The sequence below is a fragment of the Castor canadensis genome, chromosome 8 (genome assembly GCF_047511655.1).
Source record: "Castor canadensis chromosome 8, mCasCan1.hap1v2, whole genome shotgun sequence".
Classification (NCBI taxonomy): Eukaryota; Metazoa; Chordata; class Mammalia; order Rodentia; family Castoridae; genus Castor; species Castor canadensis.
In genome coordinates, this window is record NC_133393.1 from 110,606,029 (window position 1) to 110,621,951 (window position 15,923).

Genomic DNA, 15,923 nt, shown 5'->3' on the forward strand with positions numbered 1-15,923 from the left:
TCAAAGACCTCAGTCCAAAGCTACATCACAGTTTAGTTCTCTGTCTCTCCTATTAATACAATTGAAGGAAGTTTTTTCCAATGCCGTATGACATGACCTAGCAGTAAATGGAAGTGACAAAAGAAAGAGTTCCAGGAGATGAAAAGTGGAGAGAAAAAGATATAAAACAAGAGAGAAAATGAGGGACTAGTGAGTGACATGAAAGACATATACTTTCTGGAAGGAGGTGGTGAGTGCTATGATATCATGACACAGGGGTGAACAGGATGACTTATTTTTCCACCTCAAGGAAACAAAGACTTGTTTCAAACATAGGAATATTTGGAACACATGATAGCTCAATGTTATGAGAAGAAAATATACAAAAGAGAAAAACATTTTAGGAACTGTTTTGTGACATGAACTTGAGCAAACTATCCTGTTGCCCAGATTTGAATTAGAAGACCTGGAGGAACCATCTATTTCAAATGGGAGAAAACGCCAGTTGCAGGCTCATGAAGTGTTCAAAGATACCAAGCAAAGTAACACCACATTCACACATCCTACATTCAGTCCAGTTTTTGCACTATATCACACACTTCCTTTTACTAGTTTAGCTACTTTATTGACTTATGGTATGGGGGCATTTTCACTCCCATTCTTTGAATAACATATACCTTCAAGCATATCATTGAGAGCTAAGAATGTAGCTCGGGATGGGTAGCTTGCCTTGCATGCAGGAGGGAGGACCTGCATTTGATCCCAGCACCAGGGTAAAAAAAAGTGAAAAGGTATTATAGACTACTGGTATGAGTAGTACAAGTCTTACCTGTTGATCCATTGGTAAAAACTGTAGATGAATGTTTATCACCAGAAACAGCTGTGATGGAAAAATTGTAATTATGACCAGCAGTGAGATTTGAAAAGGTGTATTCATTCCGTGAAGTATTTTCTTGAACTTGGACTTCCTGTATCTTTTGGTTACTTTCATCAAATAATTTCACCTTATATAAACTGACTTTTCCAAGAGAAGGAGTCCACCAAACCAGCAAGCTGGTTGAAGTACTCTTCTCTCTGTCAACTTCAAACCAAGCAGGGGGTAAAGGATCTGCAAGGCAAATATCAACAAAGAGAACACAACCTGAAAACTTTGCAAATAACTGTGTGCCACTGCAATCCAGATTCAACTAAAAACTTAAAGAATTTGATGCCTGTGAAACAAACTGGCATTTTGCTTCACTCCCAAACCAATCATTTTATTTTCAAAAAACACCCCACTTGGCAGCTAGTCATGTGAATTCCTTTCTCTAATAAAATCTTTTTGTTAAGGTAGCTCTTATCTTAAAAATTGAAGCAAGGTTATATTTTCTTTGGCTTGCAAGTTTAGCAAGCTTTTTGAACATTGACAAATATCCACTGAGTGCCTGGATAAATACTAAAGATTTAAACAGAAAATATAGATATTACAAAAGAATTTGAAATTTGTACTGATATTTTTCCTAGGGTGTAGATTATTGGTGTCACATATACATAACTTTGGATAGTTTTTAGTTGTTAGGCAACAACAAAAGATACAGATTTGAATATAACCCTACAATAGGTTTGTTTGCTCACCAAAATGGTTTCTCCTAACAGCTTGGAATCCTTGTAACCCTAGATTTTTAAAACCCTAGATTTTTAAGTTCTGGAGCATGTTGAAATTGCCAGAGCCCCTAGAAGAGGTGGGAATGGAGACATTTTGTGGCAAGATGTTCACTTCATTTCAACTCTCAAAGCCATGGGTCAGTTTGAGGAATCCTGCTTTACTGGTGTTGAATCCTGACCATTGAACTTGAAACAGGATGAAGAGCATATCATCTCTGGGTTAGGCACTGGGTAAATGGCATTTCTTGAGTGGCCATTCTTTTGGCACAGTAAGGAGTATATTCTGAAAAATGAGACTCTTCCTCTTTGAATGCTGAGAGTAGAACTATTAAAAGATAACCATATGAGAAATTTTTAGAAATTTGGCATGGTTCTTGGTCTAGAGCGTGGGATGAAGACACTGGAGTCCCACAGCAAAGGTCGCGCTAAGATGAGTTCATGGCTATGAACACCTTCATTAAAATTCAGAAAGACCCAAATAGACAACCTAGCAATGCACCTCATGAACTTAGAAAAACAAGAACAAGCCAAACCCAAAAGCATTAGATGGTAAAAAATAATAAAGACCAGGGCAGAAATTAATGAAATGGTGACCAAAAGAACAATGCAAAGAATCAAGGAAACAAAAAGTTGGCTCTTTGAAAAGGTAAGATTGACAAACTCTTAACCAAACTAACCAAAAGAAAGAGGCAGAAGATCTAAAGTAGTAAAATTAGAGATGAGAAAGGGGCTCTTGAAATAAACACTAATGAAATTCAGAGGATCATTAAGGAGTACTTCGAAATTTATATTCTAATAAACTGAAAAATCTTGAAGAACTGGATAAAATTGGCTAGATGCATATGACCTACCAAAATTGAAACAGAAGCATGTAAACCACCTAAACAGATCTCTAACAAGCAATGAAACTGAAGCAGTAATATTCTCCCAACAAAGAAAAGCCCAGAATTGGACAGACTCACTGCTGACCTTAGTTCACCAGACCTTTAGTGAACTGACAGTAATGCTCTCAAATTATTCCATAAAATAGAAAGGGAAGATATGCTACCAAACTCACTCTATGAATCCAGGGATACCAAAACCAGGGAAGGATATGACAAAAGAGAAAATTACAAACCAATTTCTTTGATGAACATAGGCACAAAAATTCTCATTAAAATACTTGCAAAGCTAATTCAACAATGCATTAAAAAGACCATACATCATGATCAAGTTGTTTTCATTCCAGGGATGCAAAGGTGATTGAATATAACAAATCAATAAACGCAACACATAACAGAATAAAGAACAAAATCAACGATCATCTCAAAAGACACAGAAAAAGCCTTTGACAAAATTAACATCTCTTCATGTTAAAAGCCTTAAAGAAACTCAGGGCTCACATAAGAAAGGCTCTACATATTAAACCTATAGCCTATAACCTATAACCTATACAAATGGGGAAAAATGAAGCCATTTCCTCTAAAGCAAGGAATGAGACAAAGGTATCCACTCTTATTCAAAATAGTGCTTGAATTCTTAGCAAGAACAATGGGCAAGAGAACAAAATAAAAGGGATACAAATAGGAAGAGAAGAAGTCAAATTATTGCTATTTGAGGATGGCCTGATCATGTACTTAAGAGACCTTAAAGATTCCACCAAAACACTCTTAGATCTGGCAAAGTAGCATGATAAAAATCAACATGCAAATATCAGTAGCTTTTCTGTATGTTAATAATGAATAAGCTGAGAAAGAAACCAGGAAACAATCCCATTCATAATAGCCTCAAAAAAAAAAAAAACCCATTTCAAACACTTATGAATAAACAAAGGAGGTACTAGACCTCTATAATGAAAACTATAGCAGATTGAAGAAAGAATAAAGAAGACACTAGAATATGAAAAGATCCCCCTTATGTTTATGGGTTGGCAGAATTAATATTGTGAAAATGGCCATACAAGCAATCTACAGATTCAATGCAATTCCCATAAAAATTTCTATGTCACTTTTCACAGAAATGGAAGTATCAATCCTAAAATTCATATGGAAACACAAAAGACTCCAAACAGCCAAAGCAATCTTGAGAAAAACAAGCAATGCTGGAGGTATCATAGTACCTGAATTCAAATTGTGCTACAAAGCCATTATAACAAAAACAACATGATACTAGCACAAAAATAAACAAACCAATGGAATAAAATTGAAGATACGGAAATAAACTCATACTGCTACAGCTATGTGATCTTTGACAAAGAAGCCAAAAACATACATTGGAGAAAAGACAGTCTCTTTAATAAATGGCATTGAGAGAATTGGACAGCATGGGAAGACATGCTAGAGCTGGGTGCTGGTGGCTCATGCCTATAATCCTACCTACATGGAAGACTGAGATCAGGAGGATCAAAGCTTGAGGTCAGCCAGGGCATAGTTTGTGAGACCTCCACTTTCAAAATAACAAGAGCAAAATGGACTAAAAGTATGGCTCAAGGGGAAGAGTGTACTTTGCAAGCATGAAGCCCTGAGTTCAAATCCCCAAAAAAGATTGAAACTAGACTCCTAGATCTCACCCCATACCAAAAAAAAAAACTAATTCAGAATGGATCAAAGATCAAAATTTAGGACCTGAAACTTTTAAACTTCTATAGGAAAACAGAGAAGACCCTTGCAGATAAAGACATGGGTAACATTTCTGAAAAGGACTCTAGTTGTTCCGGAAATAAGAATGTAAAGTGACAAATAGGATTGTATAAAATTTAAAAGCTTCAGCACAACCAAAGAAGCAATTTCCAATTGTCAAAAGACAGTCTATAGAATAGGGGAAAATCTTCCAGCAATTAATAGGATAAAGGATTAATATCCAGAATATATAAAGAGCCCAAAAAATTAAACACCAAAAGAACAAACAATCCAATTAATAAATGGGCAAATGAATTAAACAGACAGTTTTCAAAAGAAGAAATACAAATGGCCATAAAGAAAACGCAAACTGCAAATCAAACTACACTGAGATTCTATCTTACCCTAGTGAAAATAGCAATCATCAAAAAAAACAAAGAAACAAACAAAAAAAAACCCAAAACAAATGTTGGCAAGGAGGCTGGAGGGGTGGGCATGGAACCCTTATATACTATTTGGTGGGCATGGAAATTAGTGTAGCCACTATGGAAATCAGTATGGAGATTCCTCAAAAAACTGCTATATGATCCTGCTACACCACTTCTGAGCCTATAACTGAAGTAATATAAGTCAGCATACAATAGCAATACCTGAATGACCGTATTTATAGCAGCACTATTCACAATAGCCAAACTATGAAATCAGCCTAGGTGACCATTAACTGATGAATAGATAAAGAAAATGTGATACACATGCACACATACATACACGAATATTATTCAGTCATGAAGAATAATGGACTAATGTCATTTTCAGGAAAAGGGATAGAACTAGGAAACATCATGCTAAGTGAAATAAGCCAGACTGAAAACAAAAAGGAGCCCATGTTCCCTTTCATTGTAGAATCTAGACCTAAAAAATAGGAAGAATGACATGAGTAAAAACTGGGAGGACTATTTGGGGGTGGGAATCAGTGGAAGAGGTGAAGGTGAAAGCAGAGGGTGGGGGAAGATGAATTGATGCAAGTGTTCCATATGTGTGTATGAAAATATAATAAAGAAACTCACTAAAATTGTTTTAAAAAGAAGGGGGAATAGGAAAGGGTAATGGGGGAGTGAATTTGATCAAAGTACATTATATGCATACCTGGAAATAACATAATGAAATTCCCTTTGTACAATTAACACATGCGAACAAAAAAGTGGGAAAAAAGACATTGAAGTACAATTTTTAAGGGTTAGGCCAGATGTTTTAGTGGCCTGGCTATAGAGACCTTAGTTTTGTTTACCTGCTCGTAGACCACATTTTCCTCACCGGGAATTCTAGACTTTATTAAAAAGTATATGTTTGAAGAAGATGTTCACTTGTGATTAATATAAATATAACAAAAAATAAGATAACCTTACTTTATATTCAAAAGGCATCCGTGAGCAGGTATCTCATAAGACTATGTCAATAGACACCACAGGCTTAAAACAGCCTATGAAATCTAATATTTTCATGCCTAATACTGTGATTAATATGAGTACATCATTCTGTAAAAATTAAATATATCACATCACATTTTACAATATAAATAATTAATAATAACATAAACTTTAGCTGACAAATAGCTAAGACATAGAGCCCAAAGCACAGGCAAGCTTGAAAGACAAAATTGCATGGTTCAGCATTGGGTTTACCTGGAAATGTAGATTACAAAGTTTGGTCTGTCAGGGCTTGATTCTGGCTCTCCTACTTCTTAGCTGTTACTTTGGGCAATCTGCTAACTTTCCTGTGCCTCATCTATTCACTGCTGGGAGTAGTGCTATCTTTTTAGAGAATTGCTATGAAGATTAAATCAAATATTATATAAAAAGAACTTAGTACAGTGTCTGGCATGTAGTAAGCATTTGATGTTAGCAATTATTATTATTACTACTCTTATAATCAGAGGAAGTTATTGCCACAGGAGTAGTGACAGGTATTGATAGAGAGAATTGACTTTGGACAATTCAAATCTCAGCTCCTCATTAATCATGAGACCGTGAGAAGCTACTTAACTTATCTAAGCTTCTATTTTCTTATCTATCCAGAGAATATAATAAAAGTAATACTTGTGCTTCAAGGGGTTTTTGAGAGGTAACAAGGTATAGAGGGGACTTTACATGGTATTCAGTGGGCACTCAGTAATACAAACTTATTTTCGTCCACTTAATCATAAAAGTTTTCCTCTGAATCACTGACACAATAGAGACAAAAATGGAGCAAAAATTATTGAAACCAAACCAAATTGATAATAGTCTTAATTGCTTCTTTCATTAAAAAAAAGCCTTGAACAACCCAAAACATGAAAGCGTTTGATGTCCCCACTCCAGAGGAGCTAATACAGAAACCTTAAAGCGACAGAGGTTATCATGAGAAGGGGATCAGTAACCAGGGTAAAGATCAGTTAGAGATGAATCAGCATGGGTCAGAACACATATGTACACGAAAGCAATGCTAGGAATATTTCTGTATAGCTATCCTCAACTCAACTAGCAAAAATGCTTTGTCTTCCTTATTAGGCTTGTCTCTTTTCTTCAACAAAAGTAGTGATAAAGGCAGAACACGACCTGCCTAGAACTGAGGGGTGGAGGTGGGGAGAGGGGAGGAAGGGGGGCAGGGGGGAGAAATGACCCAAACAATGTATGCACATGTGAATAAATGAATAATTAAAAAAAGTCTTGATAAAATTTTAGAACTTTCTTTAAGATAGACCAAAAAATCCCCCAAATTATTCTTTTTCCTTTCTTTCTTTCTTTCTTTTTCTTTTTCTCTCTCTCCCTCTCCCTTCCTCCCTTTTCTTCTCTTTCTCTTCCTCTTCCTTCCTTCTTTCCTTCTTTCTTTCCTTCCTCCCTCCCTCCCTCCTCCCTTCCTTCCTTCCCCCTTTCTTTCTTTCTTTCTTTCTTTCTTTCTTTCTTTCTTTCTTTCTTTCTTTCTTTCTTTCTTTCTTTCTTTCTTTCTTTCTTCTCTTTCTCTCTCTCTCCCTCCCTCCCTTCCTCCCTTCCTCCCTTTTCTTCTCTTCCTCTTCCTCCTCCAGCCTTGAATGATGATCCTTCTACCTAGGCCCCCTGTGTAGCTAGGAATCACAGGCACATACCACCATGCCTGGCCTGTTAGTTAAGATGTGGTCTTGCAAACTGCCCCCCTACCCTGGCTGGCCTTGAACCACAGTCCTCCAGATCTTTGCCTCCTGAATAATTGAGATTACAGGTGTGAACCACTACACACAGCCCTAAGGTGATTGTTTGTAGGTTCCTTTTTTTTTTTTAAAGCATATTATAGTTGTATGGGGGGGGGTACATTTTGACATTTACAAAAGTGTTTACAATATATCTTAGTTACATTCACCCCCTCCATCATTCTCCTTTATCTCCCCTCCACCCCTTCTTAGAATAGTTTTAACAGTTATCATTCCATTTTCATATATGAATACATAGTACTTCCAAAATATTCATCCTTCTTCACCCTTTCCTTTATTCCCTTCCCCCTCCCCCAATACCAACCCCCAGACAGGACTTGTTTTAGTTTCCTTTTTTTTTTTGGTGGCACTGGGGTTTGAACTCAGGGGCTCACACTTGTTAGGCAGGTGCTCTACCACTTGAGCCATTCCACCAACTCCCTGTCCTTCATTTTTTAAAAAATAAACAAACAAAATGTTTGTTCATGAGGGTTATACAGGGAGTTTCAATTGTAACATTTCCAAGTATCTTTATAGGTTCTGGAGGAAAAAACTAGCTTTTTTTGTGTGTGGGGGGGCGAACAATATTCCTAAATTTTTTATTCTACATAGTAGCCTATAATTAAGGGTGTCATAGCAAAAGGAAAGAAGATCATTTCCTGTCATAGAAAGTTTTCTTGTTGCCTAGCAAGAGCCAATTTCACTGCCATGTGATTCTAATAGCCAGTGAATGTTAAGTACAATGCAGTCATAACCAACCGAGATGAGGCATTTTTGCTGAAGTGGCATGTGAGAGGGTGAGAGGGATAGTTAGTTCCAGTGATAGTTCCGTAAGGGTCAATCCTGCCATCTACACTTACCCCAAGTCAGATAAAGGTTAAAGAAAATGATGTTATGAACAGTATAATCTAAACGTATATAATCTATAAATGAGCTATAGAAGATGAATTTTAAGGTTGCATGTCTAGAGGGTGAAGTTCAGAAATGCAGACTTTATCTAATCTCTCTGAGCCAGAAAACAAAACAGTCAATCCTTTGTACATCCGCTAGAACAAAGAAACAATGAGACTGGGAAGTGCCTGGGCTGCGAGAACCTGCCCTGGAAACAAACACTTAAAATCCCATTTATACTGTGATAAAGCCTGTTGCTGGCAGTGGTCCACTATTGCTGTGCATGCTACAGAAATGAAATAGTTTTCAGACTTCTTTTTCATCTAAGCCCAATGAAAACTCAGCAGTGTTTAAACAGTTTTCCATATTTTTAGATATAAATTAGATACTTCTATCAAGGGTACAAATTTTATATATATGTATTTTGTGTTTGTGTGCATGTGTGGTGCATATGTGTGTATATGTTTGTGTAACAAAGAAAGACACAGATTTAATGCTACTTGACAATTCATCAATATACCTGTAATCTTCCAGTCATACATTAGAAGACCCTACTTTGTGTAAATAATTAATGCTGATGATTGGAGGTATCAATGCATGTGTGTGCATTTATAGCTTCTTTGGTTTTTCTACTCATCACTCTTACACACATAGTAAACAATAAAGTATTACAAAATATGAGGATGGTCAAAAACCATAAATCAATACTTTGATCTTGATGTATATATCAAATTTTATTATTAAGCATATATGTAAGGCATCTTTATACTTCTTGGCTCTAAACAGACCTGAATTTAGAATGCCAAGTGCAAAGTTAAGCAGTATTCACCTGTTAAACCTGAATGAATCTACCAGTGTGAGGAAGCCCTGGAATTTCACAGGCAAGCTTGATGTCAAGCCAATATTCTGTTCTCAAAGGAAGAGACAAAGCTTGGCAAAATTCCAAAACCAAAATGAGTTTTCCCTTTTTTTTTTTTAAAGTAATTTAGACAAAGGGAGAATATTATAGTTTTTCACATAAGTAATATTTATATAGATTCTAATATATTAGAATAGGAATTTCTATTTAGAAATTCTGTTTAGAATTTGAAATAATTAAATTTATTTTAGAAATTAATTCAAACTTATTAGAATGCAAGCCAATCTACTGGCTGGTGCCAAATTTTTTCTTGAAGGCATTATAGTCTCCATGTTACAACTGTGTGGGATCTCCTAGTTAAAATGTGCCTTCTCAGTTGGAATAGGGATTCAAAGACATTGAATGACTCATTTGTATTGTATAGGTACTAGGTACTACAGCCAAGTTTCTAATACCTGGCTGCAAATTGTATGTTCTTTCTACTATACTTTCCACTACATGCTGTCATGAATTGTGTAGTCAAGTGTAACAACAAAAAAATTGAAATAGATGTCTATGGAAAGTGATAGGCTTATATACAGAATTTAAATATGGTAGTTTAGATATTGTTGCACAGTCAAAATGAGTAACAGTAATGACTGATAAATCTAATTCTGTGGTCATGAAAGTTTCCTTGAACATTTTAAATGTTTTTCTTTTCTGGTCCCTTCCCCCCCTAATTTTATTGCCTTTACTTGGGGTCATGTGGCCTTTTGCTCCATTTTTTTCTAGGCGTCTTCCTAATTTTCTGTCTTTCCATCATTATTGCCAAATAACTCTTTATACATCTCTCCCATATACTATCCTTATCCCCCATGAAACATCAAGAACTTTTCATGTACTTTAGATCTAGGGCAAATGCAAAAATGTTGTTGAACTTGGGTCACACACTAAGGGAAGAGCACATATAAGAGGTATGGGGATAGGTAGGAAACCCAAAACTTGAAAGTCTTTGATGTCCCCACTGCAGAGGAACTAATACAGTAACCTTAAAACAACAGAGGTCAATATGGGAAGGTGATCGGGAACTAGTGAAAAGGTCTGGTAGAGATGAATCAACTTGGGTTGTAACACACTTGTGCATGGAAGCAATGCTGGGAATCTCTCTGTTATAGCTATACTTATCTCAACTAGCAAAAACACCTTGTCTTTCTTATTATTGCTATGTCTTTTCTTCAACAAAATTGGAGAAAAGGGCAGAACATGTTCGGCCTGGAAGTGAGGGGGGGTGGGGGAAGAAGGAGGTGGCGGGGGGAGAAATGGCCCAAACTATGTATGCACATGTGAATAAATGAATTAAAAAAAAAACTTTCCATGTGTTCCCATTTCAACAGAAAGTCTAAGTTTCTTCACAAGCACTCAAGGTCTTCTCATGCTGACATTATTATTCCTCTTTCCAACCATATCGTTCTCCACTGTCTCCCTCAAGCCCAAGAGATCTTCATAGTAATTACAGGTAATTCTGTACTTTTACAGAAATTGGGATATCATTCTAGTTAAAAAGCAGAGGTTGGTTAGGAGGCTTGAGTGGAAGCAACATTTACATAGCATGTTATATAAAATGGAATAAACATCAACTATTTATATAAAATAACTGGAGATTTTCTCATGGAAATCAGGTTAGGGGTGGTGCAAAAGTCTAAACAATTCCTGTGCAGGTTTTTGAAAATGAGAAGCAAAACAACATAGAAAAGGAATTACTTACAATCTCCAGTTCACATTAAATACATTTCTAAGGAGGTAATTTCCTCTGTTACTTCTACTGTTTGACTATAGTCAGTTTTCTTGCTTATTCTAAGATGATGCAATGTATCATACTAATACACCAGGTTGCTGTTTTTTACATTCAGTATCTCTATAGAGTAGACATAAAATTCAGACACTAAGAAACTTTTAAAGTTTTAATAATTTCCAAAAGGAAATTAGAGCAGTTTTGACAATCATTTACATCATTAGCCACAGAGCAGGCTGCCATGCTATTTTCTAAGTCATCCTATCAAGTACTGTGAACATAAAGTGATGGTAGAGGCTACTCATTCGGGGAGTCAGGGTGTATGTGAAAAGGAAAATAGAAAGATGAATCATCGGGGAGGTTAACTTGGATGTCAGACTTACACCTTCATCCCACCACTGACACTTACCACAAAGGTAACTTTAGGTAAGTCATCTCACCTCCTCGAGCTTCAGTTCCTCATCTGGAAAAACTAACAACTAACTAATGACTGACTGACAGACAAATGTAGCTACTTTACAGAACTGTAAGTGTTAGGAAGTAATGGAGATGAAGGGTTAAAGTACAGTCCCTGTCACATGGTCGGCACTCAGGAAAAGGTAGCAGGTATGAGTGTTGCGTATTGCTGCAACTCTTACTGTTACTACAGGTTGAGTGTCCCTTATCTGCAATCTGAAGTATTTCATATTTTATGTATTTTTGGGGTTTTGGAATATTTGCATACACATAATGGAATGTCTTGAGGATGGAATGTAAGTCTAACCACAACATTCTCTTGTTTCATTAGACCTTACGCATGCATCATAAAGGTAATCTTATGTATTATTTTTAATAATTTTATGCATGAAACAAGGTTTCATGGTGTGGAATTTTGGGGGGATTTTGGAGGATTTCACATTTTTGGATTAGGGATGCCCAACCTACAGTAATCTAGAAAAATATCAATGTTAAATTTACCAAGTGGATAGTAATATTCAAAGGCTGAAGTCTTAGATCCAGGCTTCATTAAAGAGGTTAACTTGAGCAAATCTGGAAGGTCAATCAGGACTTAAGAGTCAGCGCAAAGAGCAATTGCAGAGTAAGGGAGAGCAGTATAAGGTAAAGTCCTAAAAAAATTACTAAAGTACTTCCAGTGAATATTAGAGAACCTTGTTAGAACCTAGAGTGCCTTGACAACTTATAGAGACTGCTGTAGTACTAGCCCCACAGGCTCCTACCCCAATTATTTGCTATTAATAGCCAAGTCTTTATTATCTAACGTGCAGCATGAATACAATATAAAGAAAAGGCACCTGACCCCTACTTCTGATCAGATCTCTACCCAAAAGATCTTATACATAGACATCCATGAGCTATCATTTGATGTGTACTTCTATACTTGGTCATCTAAATAAGGAATTTTTGTTAATGTTAGGTAAGATAATTATATTGTGGCTTTGTTTAAAAAGTCCTTATCTTGCAAAGATATAAACTGAAACATTTGTAAATAAAATTAGATGATGATGACTTGGATTGTTCAACATGATATGTGGTGGAGGAGTAGGTGAGGATATAAATGAAACAATATTGGCCCAAATTGATAATTATTAAAGTTGGTGATAGGTACATGGTAGTTTAGTATGCTATTCTTTTTATTTTTTTATTTGTTTGAGTTTTTCATATAAAAGGAAGAAAAGCAAATTTAAAAAATAAAAGCCCCAAGAAACCTATATATATACCTAACTGTTCATTTCAGTTGTATATTATACATTTAGAAGCATATATGCACCTTAATTTACATACACTCATACATATAGAATGGGCTTGATTTCCCCTATAAGATCAGAAAGGGGTCAGTATTATCCTTTATCCCTGGGGACAGGGGATTCTAGCAAATTAATATCTGGAAATGGAAGACAAAACAGTTTTTCTTTGTTCTCTTATTTTGTGTGGACAGATTAAACTGAGTTGCTTAACCTTGAATTTTCTGGAACATAGAGAACAAGTAGCTGCTTGTTAAATACTGAAGTTTTGAAAATCAATAGTGGTTCACAATTTCTTCACATGAAAACACATTTAATCTACCCTTGGGTAGGCAAAGTACTTGTAGACTTAAAATACATTGTAATATAATTTGTTCTTTTTAAAAGTTGTTTTGAAAAGTAATAGGATATCTTGCGGTAATCTGAAAGAATTAATACCAACGTAAAGATGATATTTTTTCTTCATAATGCAGAGTTGGCGCCAGTAAACCCAAGACCAAGTTCTGGCTCTATCAAATATCAGTTGTGTAGATTTGTGAAAATTATCAGTTCTTTTGAAAATCAATCCTACATCCAACTGAAAGTAATGATAGTAAATTGCTACACCTTAGGTATGTGACAAAAATTATTCCAGGTTTTATGTATTAAATAATTAAAATTTCCTAATAACTTTAAGAAATGTCATAGATATCATTATCCTCCTTACTATACACATTAAGAAACAGCCCTGGGATGGGGTGAGTGTCAGTAACTTGCCTCAAACAGTTTGGTTACTGAGTCTGACTTCCAAACTCAGCTCCTAACCATACTGCAACCTGCCCCTTCAAATACACACTTCATAGGGTTGCCAGGTAAACAAAATTAAACAATATATGGTCAGTTGTCAGACAAATTTTGTACTTTCATGTCCTACATATGGAAGGTAAAACTGTTTTATATGCTATAAAAGCACAAAAAAATTAGCATTCTTTTCTGTTCCTCGAAGACAATAAGTATTCTCAGGCATTATAGATTTAACCATGCAGGAAGAGGCATAGTCTTAAAATCCTAATGCTGATAATAATAGAAAAAAATATGTCAATGGCTCCTGAATCTCAGTGTGCATTAATTCACTTTGATATTTAAAATGCAGATTCCTCCAGCTCCATTTCTTCTAAATTCTGGTTCATTTCATGTGGAATAGAAACCAGGAATGATTTTACAACAAGCTCTGCAAGAAATCTTGATGCAAGTAACCTGCAGACAGTTTTGATGGTTATGGTTAAAGCTTAAGTTTTATGAGCCGAATTGTGTCCTCACCAAACTTACAGGTTGAGGCTGTAACTCAGAATGAGACTGTATTTGGAAACAGAGTCTTTGAAGATGTGAGCCCTAATCCAATATGATCAGTACTCTTTCAAGAAGTGAAAATGAGGACGCAGACAGGCACAAATGGATAACTGTGAGAACACAGCGAGAAGGCAGCCATGTGTGATCTAGGGAAAAAGGTCTCAGAAGAAACTAAACATGCAAACACCTTGACCTTGGGCTTCTAGCCTGTAGGATTATGAGAAAGTAAATTTCTGTTTTTAAGCCAACCAGTTTGTTGTATTTTGTTATGGCAGTCCTAGCCAACCAGTGCAGTAAACAACATTTTGAAGTAGAAGTAATAGTTGATACAGTGAATCAATAATTAAAGTTCTTAAATGTATTTTTAATATAGACAAAGGAATTAGCCATATTAAAATAACTAAAATAAAGGCTGGTAGAGTGGCTCAAGCAGTACAGTACTGCCCAGCAAGCATGGGGCTCTGAGTTCAAATCCTAGTACTGCTAAAACAAAACAAAACAAACTAAAGAAAATAAAACCTAATTTATAATAGAAAAAAACTAAAAAATTGAAAAAAATAAAATAACTAAAATCATTTAAGAGGTTTTTTTTGGGGGGCAGGCATTTTTTTGTATTCTGACTAATGAGTAGCTCACTCATAAAATACATTAACAAAAAGGCAAATGCCATTGAAATATTCATTCTGTAGGTAAAGTTCTCTACTTCTACACCCTTTCCCTGGGTTCCATGATGTACCCTTAATCCAAGAGTCTAGATAGTATTTTCAGTATTCATTTCATTAATTCATACCTATTTCTTTCTTTCTTCATAAATGTCCCCATCTATCCATCTATTCATCCATCTAATCAATATTTATTGATCATGTATCATGTGCTATATCTTATCACTGGAACAAAAAAGAATCGCCCCTAAAAGTTCTAAATAAAAGCCCTAAAGAAATCACAAGTTCACATTCAGAATGCATTGAAGTAAGGGAATACATGAATGGGTATTCCAGTGAATTGGTATCTAAAATGAGAGCTCTAGGCAGACAGTTTTGCCAAATATCTAATAATTTAAGAAAATCCATACATTTGGATTTTTAAATGAATTTACCTCTTAATGCTAGTGAAATAACCCAGATTTTTTTCACAAACACTATATGAGCCAAACAGAACACAGATATTTATTTAGATACCTAAATATCACTAAAGATGACCAGTTTGCAACTTATGCTCTAGACTCTGAGAACACAGTCTTTGAAAAGCATTACGTTATTCACAACTAAACAATTTAACTTGCAAAGATATTCTTGTTGCATTGACCATTTAATGACCAATGAATCCTGAGACTTGCCACCTATCTTCTTCTCTGTGGCTATGGCAGCATGGCATACATGAAGTATGGCAAAGTCCTCATTCAAGAAAGATCTGGTAAAAACTCTATGGCATTGTCATCATAACTTTCACATCTGTTCAAGACTACAAGGCCATGGACTACTTTTTGTTCAGCGTCTATAAACTCACCAATCATTACCTGCCATCATTCCCTTTATATCATGTATGAATGTTTGTTGAACTGAATTGAATCCACATTTTTCCATCCTGATTTTCAATCTGGACTGGGAATTGATTGTTGCATAAAATCCTTAAGGTCAGTCTACATACAACAAAATAACTAGCTATTTTAAATAACTTTTCAGTAAAAAAAAAAAAAAAGACAAAAAAATGGGCTGGTGGAATGTCTCAAGTGGTACAGCACCTCCTAGCAAGTGTGAGGCCCTGAGTTTAAACCCTAGCATAGTCAAAAAAATAAAAATAAAAAATCAGAAAGATCACACTTGGAATGATACCTAGGTCATCTAAGCATGTGCTAACTCTACTCACTGTCATGCTTTGCTCTTATTCTGTTTCATTCTAGACCAAGAAT

General features: G+C 35.6%; 1 protein-coding gene across 3 annotated transcripts in view; it reads right to left on the minus strand.

The window, feature by feature from the left end:
- The window catches only part of Ptprb (protein tyrosine phosphatase receptor type B), a 125,644-nt gene that overhangs the window by 74,896 nt on the left and 34,825 nt on the right, over positions 1-15,923 (minus strand). For all 3 annotated transcript variants that reach the window (XR_012450907.1, XM_074083913.1, XM_074083914.1), the window contains one exon: positions 809-1,087. Coding sequence is in view for 2 of the 3 variants with exons in the window: in XM_074083913.1 (XP_073940014.1) it covers positions 809-1,087 (279 nt within the window). In the remaining variant the exon portion in view is untranslated. The remainder of the gene's footprint in view (positions 1-808; positions 1,088-15,923) is intronic.